General features: G+C 41.9%; 1 protein-coding gene across 2 annotated transcripts in view; it reads right to left on the bottom strand.

Moving 5' to 3' along the window:
- The window catches only part of LOC145452044 (ras-related protein Rab-18-like), a 220,346-nt gene that overhangs the window by 101,446 nt on the left and 100,614 nt on the right, over positions 1-18,286 (bottom strand). The window contains exons 2-6 of one of the 2 annotated variants that reach the window (XM_080330259.1): positions 17,560-17,732; positions 17,040-17,111; positions 16,651-16,798; positions 14,565-14,707; positions 13,522-13,781 (exon numbers count right to left, since the gene is read on the bottom strand). The exons of the other annotated variant lie outside the window; for it this stretch is intronic. Coding sequence (XP_080186385.1) covers positions 13,575-13,781; positions 14,565-14,707; positions 16,651-16,798; positions 17,040-17,111; positions 17,560-17,664 — 675 coding nt within the window. The 5' untranslated portion in view covers positions 17,665-17,732 and the 3' untranslated portion in view covers positions 13,522-13,574. Of the gene's footprint in view, positions 1-13,521; positions 13,782-14,564; positions 14,708-16,650; positions 16,799-17,039; positions 17,112-17,559; positions 17,733-18,286 lie in introns of those variants that run through there. 2 annotated transcript variants of the gene reach the window in all.

Raw genomic sequence — 18,286 nt, 5'->3', positions numbered from 1 at the left:
ATGAGAATCCACGACTATATATTAACTGGACGTTATTTGCTGGAGTAACGAAGTATTCCGATAGCGTTACATGTCCAGCGCCGTTCTAAAGAGTATCCAATAAAGTCGGACTGTGTATTGGATGTATGTTTGTTTGTTTATTGGACAATTTTTGGCACTTATCGCCTCAGGTCACTTGCGCCACTGTAATCAATGTTGTAATTTTTACACTTACGCTTCGCACACGACTTTTAGCCACGATTCCATTCATCCTCTCTCTTTTTCCTTTCCCTCTCTCCCTCTCTCTCTCACATGCATGCACGGGAATGCTACGAGGATGATTAACTGCATGGAGTGCTCCATTCGTCCGACATGCGATATGAATGAAGACTTGAAGAGTCGGTTCCGAAACTGCTGATAAATCGATCATCATTATATAACACTTTGCAATAATTAGTTCATTTTTGTCACAGTTTGCTGGCAATCTTCAGAAGCATGATAACTTGCAACTATTTGTCGACATTCAAGTTTACTGTTCCAGCCCTATTTTGAAAATAACTAATCCACTAAGGAAAGGAAAGGACGTAATTTATTTTTGTCCTTGATGTTTTTGCGGCATATACACCAACTCATGATATTCATACTCACGATCTGCGCATATGCATACCATGAGTGCATGATGTGCATATGCCGCTGGACAAGGAAGAGCACATATAGCCACGCACCACCCCTTCATGCTATCCCAGTAATGCATGAGCGCCAGGAAGCAGGAGCGCAGGGAAGCCATGGATACCAGTGTTACTAATCAGGTCTTTGGTCTGACCCGGCCGGGGATCGAACCCACGACCTACCGACCAAGAAGCCGGACGCTTAACCATTACGCTATCTTGTCGGTGCACTAAGTTAAGCGGTGAGTCACAGGACCTTTCTAAATCTTGAAATGGTTCACTGCTGGGTTTCAATTAAAACAAAAATCAATTTAAAACAAACATGTTTAAAACACGGCCCTTGTTTAAAACATGTTTTTATTGTTTTTTTCTCTAGCCTTGACGTCACGAATCTTTAATAGAAATATATGGTAAATATATGGCTCCTTCGACGAAAGGGCTTCTGACAATATTGTCATAAATAGACCAATAATATCTCTAACCTGAACTATTACATCGTTATGCAGCATTTTTACGGTCGGCGGTCAACATCACCAGAACACCCATTCTGTAGCAATTTATCTCTATCTACTCGTTTGTCGAACCAACGACGATTTCGAGGGTTCCAGCCACTCCATATCCCATACGTTGACTATTGGGTGCAAATCGTCGATGGGCTCATACTACGTGTTTTTCGAAAGTATTTACACAATTATGGCATAAATATACAACGTTAAAAAAAATTTGTTTTCAATGCAATCCTATCCACGGCGAAAAATAATTGAAAACTCATCCTGCTCCATGCATTGGTGGTCAGTAACGAAGTTTATTTCTCATTTTTTGAACTACTTAAGTAGTTTTCCTCTATTTGCAGTACTTCGAGAGCCTGTATGTCACTATGGGTGTTCCTAATTGGTAAAATATGGCTCTTTGGACGAAAAAGCTGCAGATGCCGACCCTTGTCATAAGCCAGGGGCGGCAAACCGGGCCAAATGTGGCCAGCGAGAAGGTTTTGTGTGGCCCGCAAGGTAATTCTCGAAATTAGTTATAACGTCAGGTAAAATTGCAAGGCGCACCAAAATTTTGTTAGCCTGACCGCGAAATTTCATGATGACTAAAACATCAGTTCCGACGCATTGGCGTAACCAGGGGCCAGTCACATTCATCGCAGATCTTCGTATATGACCATAAAGTAGAATATTTCGTAGCAGATTTATGTGACTTGAAATTTTTCTTAGCACCTCGCATGATTGATTTATTGTCACTCGATTTATTGCATTCAGTATTGGAACCCATTTTGAAATTTATAAATACGCGTAATTTACAGAATTTAGTCTAACTATATTAGTAATTAGGAGATAACGTGTCGTCCAACATGCGACTTCGCTTGTGCGCTCGCAGCGAGATCGTCGGGGATGAAACATTTGCACAAAATGCTAAAGGCATATGTTCATGCACCGAAACCTTCGATATTGCTATGTCCAAACGCCCAATAATCGTGTCCTTGCCAAATCAGCCATAGTAGTATACTGAGGCTACCCGCAATATATGCAAGTAACATAGTTATTGATCGAATTCATTCATATTGAAAAAAGATGGATACACTCTGCACAGTTGCACAGAGTCTTCATGACATAGTTTGGTATCAAATGTAAAGCATAGTAATATAAGTCTTGTGTTCAACGTTACCTAATTCTGGTAGGTCCTATCGGACGACTAAAAGTGGTCAATTGGTCATCAACATTCAAGTGCTGATCCGCGCAATGGTTCGTAAATCTCATGTGGCCCTTTGGCTGGAAAGGTTGACCACCCCTGTCATACATGGACCAATAATATCTTCGATCAAGACTACATCGTTATGCAGCGTTTCTACGGTCGGACATCATCATCAGTACTACTATCTTGTTCCAGCGATATATATCTACGTGCTACAACTGTTGAACCGACGACAATTTCAAGGATTCCAACCATTCCATGTCGTATACGTCGGCTATATCGAGTGCAGATCATCCGTAGGCTCATACTACATGCTTTTTTCGAAAGTATTTACACAATTTTGGCATAGGCTATAATTAAGCAACGTTTGAATAAAAAACACAATTTTGTTTATTCTAAAGGTCACTGTTTAAAACAAGTTTTAAACAAACAGTTTGTTTAAAATGCAACCCCAGATACAATGCGATGTCGAGTGTGTCACTATGATGCTTCTATAATTCAGGGGTTCTTAAACTTTTTAGATCGCGGATCACTTCCAATTTTGTGAGCAGTTGCGCGTGCCCCAAAAACTTCACAAGCAAATGACTAAGATAAAAGAAAAAGGTCATCACATAAAGCTACTCCGTGCCTAAAATAAGCTAACTAATGGTTAGACAAGGTAGTCACTGTCCCACTCACGATGTCATTGCCGAAGGATAATAATAACCCCTAAACTAGGTAACAGACACTTAAGGTAGGGTTACCATACGTCCTCTTTTAAGAGGATTTGTCCTCTTTTTTGATTTTTTTGAAAGTGTCCTCGAAGGACGCCCAAATGTCCTGTTTTTTGAGATTCTGTCCTCTTTTTTGGGAATTTTGGTTAAATATAGGGCAAAATTCGACTGAGATACAGTAAATCAGCACTGAAGTAACGCTCCGGCCGAGCCGAGCCGAAAAGTTGACCTTTTTTTAGTCAACCGGCCCCGAAGTGCAAAAAATTTACCATTTTCCAGGATTTTCCTCCGGTATTGCAAGTCTGAACATTTTGAAGTGTCCTCTTTTCAGATTTCCAAAATATGGTAACCTTCTAAAGGGGTTCGTGGACCCCAGTTTAACAACACCTGCTCTAATTTGAGATGATTCCATGACTCGTGACCACACAGAAATGTCAGGAGTCTACTACAAAATTACCGGGATACAAATATATAACTACTAATAACTACAGTCCATCCTCAAGATTACCGGACCACGACTGACCTATCGATCTCGCTTTCCATGACATGCCGCCCTATTTCATGTCGCTTTCTTTTTCTATATTATATTCTTTACTTTCATTCAGTGTGCATGCCTCCTCTTTACATCGCCTAGGCCAGAGGTCTCAAACTCAAAAATGTGCTCGCGGGCCAGTTTTCCTGTTTTGACGACGCCGCGGGCCGCAGCATTTATTGGGGTATTCTATGTCTTTCCAAGTAGGTCTTATTTTGCGGGAATGAATCGTCCTATTGAAAGTGAGCCGATCCAACAGACTGACATTGAACACACATCGTCAAAATGTGATTTACTCTTGTATCAATTTAGGCATGGCACGAATAGAATGATCACATTTATAACTATTTGAATAGAATTGTTGTTGTACTTGATATATATTAATTATAAGATATAGACACCATATGGCGGACAAATGTATGATACACTCATGAAAGCTATCGGGTTATAATTTTTCAGCTACTATGAATATTTTGAATTTAACAGCTTGATAATAGAGACTGATCTGATATCAAAACATTTACAAGTTCAGCATTGTAATTCCAATCCATGATTCGGGTATACTTCTGATAAGTAGGCTAGGCTATTAATCTCATGGCCATATATCTTCAAATATAGGAGCAGAAAAAAAATATAAATATAATATAAATATATTATTGAATGTGTCCTAGTGATTGAAATGTCGGAACGCCGAACGGCCCATTGCTGTTACATCGTTGGAGCGTCCCACTACGGTACTCGATACCTTTAAGTGGTCATGGTTTTGCGACCAAACATGTAACCATAGTGTCCTATATGGTGTCGACACAAGCAAATCGCACGGTTCAATGAAATTGTGTCACGTCACAGTTTCCATTTGGCTACAGGCAATTTGACGGTGATTTTTGACCGACTTGCCGAGCATTAAATTTGATGAATCGGGTATCAATCGAAAGCTGACGCTGTACTGCTTGCGAAAATATAAATTTCATTCCACTCATGGTCCTGGAACCCCCACAATCAGCCCCAAATTATTCATTGTCGAGTAGATTGGCAGTGTGACGCAACAATGCTGTCTGGCGAAACAAGAGACTAGCTCAAGAGCAAGGATGCGGCCGAGCGGCGAGAGTGGGATCAGCTGACGTCGCGGCAATAACAATGTGCAACCGCGCCACAGAGAAACGCTGCGCTGTTGATACTTTTTCTATGCGCTTCGGTACAAGCGAGCACACACCAGCCTTTCCTTGACTTGTAAGGGTAGAACTGGGTCCACAGAATGTATTAGGGCCCTACCAATTTTCGCGCAATATGCTTCAGCTGATAGAGATATGTAGGCTACGTCTAAGTAGTCTACATTGGATATGTCAGATTATTATGATATCGACTGCCTTACATCGTTTACATTCTATAGTCAAAGTAATAAAAATCTAAAATGTCGTCGCGGGCCGCATGCGGCCCGCGTGTTTGAGACCTCTGGCCTAGGCCAAGGTGGGTGTCAGATTCCATAGACTACTCCTTGTCGCTTCGACATCTTCCTGTCTTTTCATTGTATCGCATTTTTGTGGTGTATTGAACTGATAAAATTGCTAATAAACCAATGATGATGAAAAACAGCCTACACACCTAACATGTTGGAGTTCAACAGAATAATGACAAGTCATACCTAAAATGTCTCTACACCAGCGGTTCTCAACCGGGGGTCCGCGGACCCCTGGGGGTCCGCGAAGCTATTTCAGGTGGTCCGCGAGACCTCTAAATTTTTTAAATGGTTGATAACCTAATTTTTATTTTATTTTTTAATTTGAGAAAGCATGAGGCAGTTTCGCACCACAAATGCTAAAACCTCATGACTCATATCATCATAATAATCGTCTGACATGGACTGTCGTAGTGTGGAAACTCATTTTCATTGCCAATTTTCCAATAACCTGCTGATACAAACAAATTGCCGTTTAAAGATGTTTTGTTGGGGTTTGTGGAAAAAATAAAAATATGGAGATAGTAACGTCAATCAAGGTGACTTCGTAATGTGTGGTGTTATTATATGCTTGATTGAGCAGCGATGGGTTCCGTATTGTTTTGATGACAGACAAGCATGTGGTCTGTGGGGAATACACTTCGAATCCGACTTGTAAAGGTATCTGTCTAAGTAGACAGCTAGAAGCTAAGTGATAATACTACATGGTGGAAGCGGATAACTTCGAACTAGCCTAATAACTAGATTATGGCGGCCTATGTATTAGGTCCGGGGGATCTCACAATAATAGGCGCCGTGAATGAGGCAGAAGCCTGGCTGGAATGGAAAAAGAAATTCCTGATCTTTATCGATGCAGCAGGTCATGCTGAATCACCTGGGCGCCAGAAAGTTGGATTATTACAGCAATTCATAGGCAATGAAGGAAAGGAAATATACGAGGATTTCGTGTTTGCTGAAGCAGTCGCAGAATCAGACGGTGTGGAAGCAGTTGCAGCAGAAGACAAAACTGACCTTGATACCGTCTTGAAGAAGTTTGATGAACGTTTCAAGGTTCGGGATGGCAGGTTTGAAGCACACCTTCAATTCTTCCATTTCTTACAACGCAAAGAGGGTGAATCATTTGCATCTTGGGTACATGCAGTCAGAAAGGCTGCACGAAAATGCCAATTTCCTCCAGCAGTGTACGACGCAACCGTTCGGGCTAAACTTATTGTCGGGTGCGTAGATGATTCTGAGATGTTGTACAAGCTATCGGAAATCGACTTTGACAAGCTAACGTCTCAGAAGATTATCGACGTTGTGACTACACAGGAGACGAGAAGGAGCTATGCTGATCGGAGATCTGCACCTACAGCAATAGAAGCGGTGGCCAACAAAGCGAGACCTCAAACTTTTAAGAAGCCTGCAGTTGAAACTGTGCCTATAATAAACTGCACATTTTGCGGTCGACGGCACAAAAGAGGCAGAGGGTTCTGTCCAGCAGCCTCAGTAAAATGCTACAGATGTGGTAGAACGGGCCATTATAAGGAAAGGTGCAGAAGTAGAAATGTATGCGTGCTGGATAGCGAAACGATTGAGGAAGAACCAAGCGCTGAGTGTTATGACGAGGAAGAACTTCCAGACGCAATGTGTGGAAGTGTGGGCGAAACCCAGGAAGCAGAAGCATCGGTAGGTTCAGCACAGGCTACTAAGACTATCCAGTGGACTATCATGTTGAGAGTCGTTAACAACACTCTGAAATGGATTGTTGACTCTGGAGCAGAAGTGTCTGTCATGCCGCGGCGATTGTACAAGAGACAATATGGGCCTATACAGAAATCTGATAGACGGCTCATTGGAGTTAATCGACAACCTCTCAATACTGTTGGTTTTGTACGGATGAAACTCAGCTCCGACTTCAAGGCGTTAACAGAGAAAGTCTACATTGTATCGGATGCGGATAAGCTACTCCTTGGCGCTCCTGCTATACTGGAACTTGGACTTCTTCAAGAGTGCCAGGATGTTCAAGTATCCATCAGGGCAGTCAAACTTACCCCTGAGACTCGTTTGCGGAGCAAAGATGACGTCAAGAAAGCATACCCAGAGCTATTCAAAGGCATTGGCAAACTGGGTGAGCCGTTTACTATTCACATGAAAGACGGCGTTGAGCCCTTCTGTTTGAATTTGCCACGTCGTGTGCCAATCCCATTGCGCCAGAAACTCAAAGAGGAGATAGATAAGCTTGAAGAGCTCGGTATCATAGAAGAAGTGACGGGACCTACAGATTGGTGTGCTCCAATCGTAGTCGTAGCCAAACCAGACGGAAAGGTGCGACTGTGTGTAGACCTAACCAAGCTCAATAATGGGGTAAAAAGGGAGCTGTACCCTATGCCTACAGTCGAAAGCACTTTGGGGCAACTGTCAAAGGGGACGGTCTTCACTAAGCTGGACGCAAACTCTGGATTTTATCAAATTGAGCTCGCCCCTGAAAGTCGAAAGTTGACAACGTTTATCACACCGTTTGGGAGATATCAATTTCGTCGCTTACCATTTGGCATCTCGAGCGCACCGGAAGCGTTCCAAAAACGTATCAGTGAAATCCTGCAAGGAATCCCAAACGTGATTTGCCATATGGATGACATCCTAGTAGTTGGCACTCAAACTACGCACGATGAGACGCTGAAGGCTGTATTGGACCGTCTAAAATGCTCTGGCATGACTCTAAATGAGAAGAAATGCATCGTTGCTGCAACTGAACTTGAATATCTCGGTCAGGTCATCGGCCAAGATGGTATCAGCAAAGATCCAAAGAAGGTGCAGGCTATTGTGAATTATGCTGCTCCTACTGATAAGACTGAACTTCGCAGGTTCTTGGGAATGGCAAACCAGCTCATGAAGTTTAGCTCCAACCTAGCGGAACTGACCAAGCCGTTACGAGAATTGTTGGCGAAGAAGGTTGAGTGGTACTGGGGTCCGTCACAAGAGGAATCGTTTGCAAGAGTGAAACGCGATCTGTCTTCCGATGTTACATTAGCCATGTATTGCCCAGACAGGGAAACTGTGCTCTCAGCTGACTCCAGCAGTTACGGCCTTGGTGCCGTTCTGATGCAAAGACAAGATGACAATAACCTTCGCCCGGTCGCATATGCCAGCAGATCAATGAGCGACACTGAACAACGGTACGCCCAGATAGAAAAAGAGGCCTTGGCAATCACTTGGGCAATGGAGCACTGGAGAGAACTCTTACTGGGTATTGAAGATCTGAAAGTTGAAACTGACCACAAGCCACTAGTGCCTCTGCTCTCAACGAAATCGCTTGACGAATTACCTGTCAGAATTCAAAGATTCAAAATTAGGCTGATGTCCTATAACTTCGCAATTTTCCACACGCCCGGAAAGTCGATGTACACAGCAGACGCGCTATCACGATGCCCTTTGCCGACAACGGATGGCATCGAAGACACCGATCTTCACAAGGAAGCGGAAGCATGTGTGCGTGCTCTGGTCAGCGGGCTGTCTGCTACTGACCGACGCCTGGAAGAAATAAAGAATGCTCTTAAAGAAGACAAGACACTGTCGACTGTTATGACATATGTTGTTAGAGGATGGCCAAAGAACAAAGAAACTTTAAATGGACCGGTGCGTATCTTCTGGAATCTCAGAGACGTGTTAACAGTACATGACAATCTCTTGCTGAAAAGCAACAGACTCGTCATACCACCGCCGTTGCGCGAAGATGTTCTGAAGCACCTTCACCAATCGCACCTTGGAATAACCAAGACCAGACAACTTGCAGCACAAGCTTGCTGGTGGCCGGGTTATTCAAAAGACATTGAACATGCAGTACTCAACTGCAACCGCTGTGAAAAGCATCGACGAGATCGAACTGAACCGATGATGGGGACCGAATTTCCGACACGCCCATGGGCTAGAATTGCTGCTGATTTTTTCCAACTGGAGGACAAGTACTACCTTTTGATCATGGATTACTACTCCAGAGACATAGAACTGTTCTCAGTAAAGAAAACGATCTCGTCACGGGACACAATTTCTCACTTCAAGAATGTGTTCTCTCATCATGGCATCTGTGATGTCTTGCTTACGGACAATGCTTCGGTCTTCGTTTCCTCTGAATTTTCTCAGTTCTCCAGAGCCTGGAATTTTCAGCACCTAACCTCTTCTCCAAAATATAGCCAGGGTAATGGCTTCATCGAGAGAGGAGTGCAAACTATAAAGGCCCTGCTCAAGAAAACAGATGATGTCTATCTGACGCTACTGAACTATAGGAACACGCCCTTGCACTCCGGATTATCGCCCGCCCAATTGAGCATGGGACGCAGATTGAAGACAAAGGTGATTTGTCATCCTGACCAGCTACGGCCACAGACTGTTGATGTCGAAGATCTTCGAAAAAGGGAGACGGAGTATAGACAGAAAATGGCTGCGAGTTACAATAAAAGACATCGTGTGGTTGAGAATGATAGATTCGGAATTGGAGACCATGTATACATTCCTGATTGCGAAAGGATGGGTATCATCAAGGAGATGCATGAAAATCCTAGAGCGATCATCGTTGAGACGAACAATGGACTAATGAGGCGTAACCGAAAACACTTACGGAAGTACAACCCTCCGGAGGAACCAAAACCATCTGTTCCGCATCAGAATAAACCGGTCGAATATTGTCTCGTAGCGTCGAAGAAACCAGGACACCATCAAGAAGCCAACGGTTCAACTGAACCTGCCGGAGTGAATCCCGCGAGACGATCCTCGAGAATCAGAAATCCGCCACAACGATTTATTGAGCAATATTGATCACACACAGGTTTCAAGATCAGGGGCAGAATAATCCCCTAACCTGTTGTACACCTTGGGAGTAGTCTACCTCCCTGGTGACTCTGTCTGTTAAGTGTAAATGCCCTGCTCTTGCTAACCTTGCAGGGGTAGTGTCACCTTGTATATATTGTTATCGCTGCTGTATTGTGACTTGTATATAATGTAAGTAGTGTCGATGTCTCTTCCCCTAAAAAAGGGAGATGTGGTGTTATTATATGCTTGATTGAGCAGCGATGGGTTCCGTATTGTTTTGATGACAGACAAGCATGTGGTCTGTGGGGAATACACTTCGAATCCGACTTGTAAAGGTATCTGTCTAAGTAGACAGCTAGAAGCTAAGTGATAATACTACATAATGTCTGCGAAACCTTCTCAATTTGAAGTTAGCAGTCTCATCAAATTAGTGAACAGTCGTTTGAAATAAAAATTTCCGAAGTATTTCCATAATTTGGCCCAATGCATGGAACAGCTTCTTGGAGGTACAGAACGTTAATATACAATTGAATAGTAATTTCATATTGAAATGAACCCGAATATTTTCGGCTGACACTCGTCATAAATCGGACAATGATATACCTATACTCTTAAAGCTCGGCTGTCAGATTTTGAGGATTTTTATTGCGGATGCCCTATCGACAAGGCTGATTTTTTGATGAACAAGGAGTGTTTTGTTGCTATCAAAGCATTACGCTCCAACCCCGTAATTCATATCACCAGTTATATTGGTATGCAGCCTTGTCTCGTTAATGTTCAATTGTTCATGGTCGAAAATGTTTGCTCGTCAATATATATGCAAACCCGAACACAACAAATCGTTTCAAGGCACTCTTTCTCTGGTTAGAAACTTGGATCCATTCTTTGGTGCATAAAATTTGTCTATACTTCTAGATTAGGATTTCACTTTGGCCGTAGAAACTCTCTGCGGGCCGATCAAAATGTCGTTGCAGGCCGAATCCGGCCAGCGGTCCGTATGTTGCCCGTCTCTGCGCTAGATGCTGGACGTGATATGTTCATAAAATATGTGTTTCTTCATTTTGGTGCCATAAATGTTGTGATCACGCCAAAAGTATCGTCGGAAGCGTTATGCGTTAATATTGCATTAGCCTTCATCTATCTTTGTGAAAATGATTTTCGGCATTCCTCGTTCATATCAAAACGAAGACGCGGATTTTCAAGACACGACCACGTACTTCAAGAAATACAGTAGCAAAATTAGCTTTGAAATAACAAAAGTCCACCAATTTATACATAAATAGTATAATGTTATCTTCAAGAAAAATCAATATTTTGCTGTTTATTGCAAGCCTATACAGTTCATATTTGCACAAGACAGATGAAGGTTGCACCACAATAGAGCAAAAATTGTACTAAAACTTGAGGGGGTCCGCGACGGTCAAAAGGGGTCCGCGAAGCCAAAAAGGTTGAGAACCACTGCTCTACACCCTTGAGCATTGCAAAGTTCACTCGGGTCAGAAACCATTGTAAACACACTGTAGTGAGGGCAGATCGGCAAATTCTCTCATCCGACTCCGACCCTGTTTTTTTTTCAATTCTCTGGTGTGAATCCGATTCGACTCCTGTGCGGGTTTCTCGAAATAACCAAGATCCGATCCGCAACACTCCGATAACACTGGTCAACACATATATTTTGGCAGACAGAGTAAGAGTGGTTTTGGGGGTTCTGAAGGGCACTGATTCCGAATATGACCTCAGTTTTTTTTCTTCAAATGGGCTCTTGTTTTCGAGATAACGCATGGGGCTATTTTGACCAAAATCTCCCATTTTCGCTATAATGGCTAGATAGAAAATCGGCTCAGTCGTACCATAAAGTTTAGAAATTCAATCTACTTGTTATTTCCTCGCTTTTGGCAGTTTCAGGTCGCATTTTCAAGTACCAGTACCATTAAACGAAATCCCAATAGTGTGGTTACTTCACTATTCTTCGAAATTACGATGAAATGTCGGTCTTCGCCGTCTGAGTTTCGAGTCATGCGCAATGACTCGAGTCCAAGTCGAGTCAATACACCACATGACTATAGAGTCGAGTAGAGTCATTTCCGTATTTTGAGAAAATGACTCGAGACAATGACGAGTCATCAGAAAATCGTGACTCCAACTCCAAGGAGTGCTAAAACATTTTTAAGACTCCGACTCCAAAGAAAAAAATTACCGAAACTCCGACTGCACAGCACTGATTGTAACTATAATCATGGCGACATTTTGCGTCTTCATAAACTGCCGTAAACATCCACTACGTCGCTGCGCGAATTTTCGCCACAAGAATTTCCAACATTTCATATAATACAATAGCAATGGACGAAGTGATATTACCGAACGACGATGCGATACATGAATTCATTTCATTTCAAACCATAGCAATCCCGTTCCTAAGATCATGCATGGCGAAAATACCCCAACAAATACAATAAGTGCTCCACCACCTTGCATACGCTAACCGGGACTGCACAAGATTTGCGACACGGTAACTGCCACTACAAAGTTTGAAGAAGAAACGGTTGCCGCGCGGGAACTGTGTGCGGCGTAGATTTGGCGGCACTAAAAAGAATGTCAAATAGCACCATGTTCAACTGACGTGCTTCACAAATACTACTGAATTGTCAGTACCGAGATTGCGAGGTCGATATGTCATAGTTCACAACGCATTCAGATACAGCCCATAAAACATCGACACTGTACATTAGCCCTGACAAGATTCTAGATGCAAAATTTAAAAAGAGAGCAGAATGTGCAACATTAAAAAATATCTAACAGCTTGTAGGGATACGGGATTTCATCAATGGGGAAATATCATTTTCGGACATCCCACTAAACAGAAATTACACATTCAGGATGGGGTTTGTACCAGTATAGATCAAGCCATCGCGGCTGGTACGGGATTGATTCGGAATCAACCCAGTAAATCCCATCCCGGACTGCGCATGATTGCTTCAAATGAGCAATACTCGTGAACTATAAGCAATATCGGGTCATTGGAAGTCACAATTGTAAAGGATGACACCGATTGCGGTGCAGAAACACACAGATCTATGCCAACTCGGCCGTGAACGACAGTGCAAAATTTCCTCGACACCCTCAAATATAGGCCTCTGGCTCGTTAAGACCTCGGGGATTTCAGACCAATCTCAGACATTCTGGCGAAACCCTGTCACACACTCACATTTACATTATTTCGGATAAGTCCATTGATAACCAGGTAACAAATCCAAAGTATTAATATCACAAACCAGCAACAGCATTTGGGCATCGACAGCAGATTAGTACTGCATGGTCTGGATCGGGATGGGCTACAACTTAAAATAAATAGGGTAATATGTTATCAATTTAATGCTTAAACACAATCACCTGCTCCATGGAGCGTGGATGCCATACTAAATGATAAATGCCAGTCGACAGAAAAACTAGCGACACAATCCTAGCCGATTAAAAGCTCGTAAATAAAATCGAGACACCGATTATTCAAAATGAATGAGACAGGGTGGTGTTATTACACACTATCAAGGCGCCATAAAAATATTGCCGCGACGCGAAGCGGTTCTACAACACAACAGTTCTTACTGAAAAACGTCCTACCATAGAGCTATGCTTTCAAATATAGGGTTACAATAGGACAGTTATATAATCCGTATTCCGTACTAAGATTTCTTCCTATGATCCAGACCGTGGAATCGTTGCCATCATGTCACAGAGCCAGGCTTTCAATAAGTAGGCGGTTGATATTCAGGCACAGTTTCCTTCTGATTGAACGGTGGGTCTTGATATGACGATTGCATGCCGCTTTCCGCCCCGGGGAAGGAATTGTACGGGGCACTGCTCTGGTCCAAGCTCGGGTCTGTGTAGGTGGGAGCAAACGCCGACAGAGTGCCCTCTCTGTAGTCTTTGACGCTGAGGTAAGTGAGCCCGGCCTGCGACATTGATACAATCAAAGGGATAGTGTTATTGCCTATTGCGCCGGAACACAAGCAGACTTTGTGTATCAAGAACTAACGGATGCATGCGAAACACATGACTGCACCCAGTGCACCATTAGCCAAGCAGATAACAATTTTACAATTTCTGGTAGCTTTCCCAAAGAGATACGGTAATGTTATAGCTTAAAATAGGTCTTGTAAATAAATTACTGCCACGCTGATTCCGATAATCTTAATAGGGCACTAGAATCATAGAGCTACCTCAAAATTGCACTTTGAAATCAACAATTGGTATTGTTTCGAACACTCAGAACGCTGAAATACAATGACCATGACAATGACCTATTGCAATGTTACGAACGACAGTTCGCAACAATGCCGATTTCTAGCCAATCGTTCAAGAGACTGTATTATAACGAGAGTGATCAATAAGAAATTGACTATTATGTAACACCGAGTTAGGAGATTTTGAAGAAGTTTTTGGATCAAATTCAATGAGATGTTCCAGCAGCAACCAGGCAACAACGCATTTCAGATAGCTTTGAGATGACCTATGCACTATGCAGCACTCGAGATCTCTGCCGCTCACATAATAGACTAGGGCATTGTTAACAATTTCATGAAGGTATTCACAATAAAATTTTTAAACTGCAATGATGAGCCTCGGAAGAAGTGAACATAATTTTATGATAGTTATCCAGTAACATGAGACCCGAGTGACCAGAGACCTGTCAGGAAAAAGTGAGCCATACAGCATACAATTGTATCGAGCCTCACCCATGTAAACATAGAGAAAAACGAAAAAGCTATGGCCGCTTCCGCGTTGCCTTTGCCGAAGTTGTTGTTGGCCTCGTGATCAGTTTTAGCCCAGGCGTTTGTGAGATAGCAGAAGCCTACAAAGTAGAGGAACGTCCACAAACCTGAAATAAAAAATGATATAATATTAATGAAAAACAGTCTGACGAAAGAGATAAGGCGTAAAACCTACAAAGAAAACAGGTTTATTTGAAAAAAAGGTTTATCACAGAAGTTTCTGTAGCAATTTCCACTCTGAGATCAGCATGGATCTTGAGTACAGCACGAATAATCAATCTATTTCTGACATAGCCAAGTATAATTGCATGCAATACTGATATTTTTGTGCCTGCACCATCATAGGGAAACTGCTCTCTTCACATTGATATATTTTGTCCATGAAGAATAATTTTTTTTTTGGTTCAAGTCATAGATGATTGATGAATGCTCATTGCTCACACACGGACAAGGATCTCCAATGACTTGTGCGGACACCTCGCCGAGGATATGGATATCCTGAACTTACCAGCAGTGCCAGTGAACCAAACAGCTTGTAACACAGAGCTCATTAATGCATGCAGACAATAAGACTGTGCTTGATATATCGCATGGACATTAATAATAAATAGGAATTCAGAAGAGGGAAAGTACTTAATGTAATTTTGCAGCGTATCTGACACGAAATTGGTGACACGCGTAGGCTTGGAGTACCTTGGATGATATTCGGCGCGATCGGCTAACAACACTACCCATTCAATTCAGTAGCAATGACACACCTAATAGAATCCGAGATTTAAAATAGTCAGTCATCAGTGTGGTACTAATGTATTGCTTCAAGGCGACGCGTCAAGCCTAAATTCTGGTGAATATAAACTAGGGGCAACAGAAACAGCACAGACAATAGGATTAGTGTACTACCTTAAGAATCAAAATTCAATACTCAATAAGTGAAACAACTCGTATGAAGTCTTTGAAAAATCGATTGGTAGCCATATGCAGCTCACACCACCAAATATTACGCATCATTATAAGAGTTTGCAGCACAATTGATTATGTCGGATGCATCTGCTTCCACACGAAATCAACTTTCATGGGACACACAGTGCTTAAGCTCAATCAATAGTGCAGATAGTAGCAAGTGAAATCAATATTTTCTAGTGGATCCCTAATGGTCAACCATAGGAAGTCAATAAATCCATACTGCCACGAGACTGCAAAGCAATATTGCCGTGTGCTAGATAACTGAATTTTAGCAGTTTGACTTGTGGTAATTGAGCAGATTAAACCAGTGTAGATCCCTAGATCCAGTCAAATGCCAGATTTTAGCAATTGCAGAAATGTTGCTTTTGGCTGTCAAGGTGATCAAATATCACAGACCACCCCTCTAATTATATTGCACCAATCAATTTATGGAAGTAAGTTTCAATGACTTGGTTTCAAGACGACGTAACCAAGCCTCGACTAAGCAATTTCAGTAGCGGAGTCAAAAACATTTCGGATTTTCAAAAACGAAACAAGGAAACACGTTGATACCGATAGGACACGTAGGCTGATACCGTAACTCAACGTTTCCGTTACCATAAACAAAACACGGTGCCAGTAATTGTTTTTAACCAGGATTGGCACCATAACAAAACCCAAATTAGGCTGAACAACAGCATTTTTGAAACTCTGCACATAGTGAAAATGACTTCTGTGTATGCATATATACTACCTAAAAAACATACTACAGTGAGAATAGAATATAATAATAAGTATGATCACATTGATCACATATAATATACATCTTGCAATAGATTGGGGTAAATTTTGGCTCGCTTTGCACACTGCACAACTATTCATTGCTTATTTCAGTCTATCATTTAGAGCTGCGCCTACTGTGCGGTTTGAATTACGTAAAATGATTTTCTATCAGACAATTCCCTGAACTTGGATTAATGACCAAGTCCTTACACGATTTCGCAAAGAACAGAATGCGTAGGTCTAAAGACCATATTTATTGAATTTGAACTGTAAAATTTTAATGAAAAAAAAGAAACAAAAACACAATGGAATTAGACAGTCTTACCAGAAAAGCCCATGTCGGCCATGACTATTTTTTTCCTTTTCTCTGCACTTGTAATACTAGGAAAGATCAAATCGCTCACAAAAAAAGCAGTGGCCGCCAGGAAGGCTATGATTCCAATCGCCACACCGTAATGACATGCATTGACATCCTGAAACAATGGTAAAAGAGATGAGGCTCACTTCCTAGGACAATGCAATACGTTCAATGACAGAAGTCTTCACTGTTAAGTGCGGCTGATTTTGGCAATAGTTTCTTGGTGAGATGCTAAACTAGTACTAGAAACTAGAACCATACTTTACACTTGAGGTCAAAACGAAAATGTAAGAAGGGATGGGATAAGTTAGCTGCAACATGAATTGACATCATAGCACAGTAGCACACCAACTTACTCCATTGTAAATGCATTCATCATTGAGATAACCTTCGGATACAATGCATCCAAATACTATAATTGCGAACATCTGAAACAGAAAAATTGATCAATCAGAATACGGTCCAACTTAAACGGATTAAGGGAGGTATTGGACTTAATCATATGGATTGAAAACCGCACTTACAAAACCAAAGTGAGAATAGAGTTCATCGGAACACATTTGTGCGTCTCAATTCACTGACTAGGCTTTGTTTCAAGGTGTTTCTGTTATTGTAATATCAACTGGACAAAAAAAGCAAAATATATAGTATACCAGTATATATACTGGTAGTATAGTAAGTATGCAGACTTGTTCTGTAGCCTAACCTATATTGCAGTAGCAGTTTGTGGCCATGGACCTGCATAATGCATATCTTACTGTACAAGTTGCACCATTAGAGTAAATTCCTTACAGTCGATCAAAGAACAGTTGGACTGATTTCAATACGCTATCCAATCAATTGTAGCCTGACGTAAAGTCAAAATCAAATTCTTACCCAGCTTAAAAGTCTTAAAATTGTCCTAGGTCGTTTGACGAACTCTACAGGATGGAATGGTTCCCCGGCTTTCCCCGCACCGTATGCACGTCCAGAAGATTCCATACTTTTACCAAATACAGATCACCACTATTGACAGACTAACCTACAATCACCCGATCTATTTTACAGCTATCCACATGGAAAATAGACACGTGAAGGTTTGATTAAAAGCATAGATTTTATCTCTGTCTTCAGGAAGGCATGACTAAAAACTGTTACGCCTAACATTACTACACTAAAATCCAGGTTTATACCTACACAGGACAAGGATTATATTAGAGATATACCTCACTGCAGGACACGAGATGATGCTCAATCAGTTAACCCAAATTTTGTATAGCTGATGTCTCGGACCATATGCAGGGATACAGATACAACAGGCTGCCACTACAGATTGATTCATGGAGTCATTAGAGTTTTATCACAAATCTCCGCATATTGGTGAGCGAGTTTTCATCTCCTAACTTCTTTGCGTTGGCCTGGGTTTCGAATTGATTGAATTTTGAAAGACATTACAGTACACCTGTGCCACTACTAGAGAGAAAGGGGGGTATTTGTTTTCCTCTGCACCATCGAGATGCGATATGACCGCACGGTCACCAGACGCATCACCATTACACTATCTCGCTCGGTGGAAATGTACAAACGTTGTGCACAATTGTCCTAAAGAAATAGGATACACCAG

This window comes from Botryllus schlosseri, chromosome 12, assembly GCF_051294905.1.
Source record: "Botryllus schlosseri isolate E-star chromosome 12, Bs_hap1, whole genome shotgun sequence".
Lineage (NCBI taxonomy): Eukaryota > Metazoa > Chordata > Ascidiacea > Stolidobranchia > Styelidae > Botryllus > Botryllus schlosseri.
The sequence above is the reverse complement of the archived record's forward strand: the minus strand, read 5'-3'. Positions and strand labels throughout refer to the sequence as shown.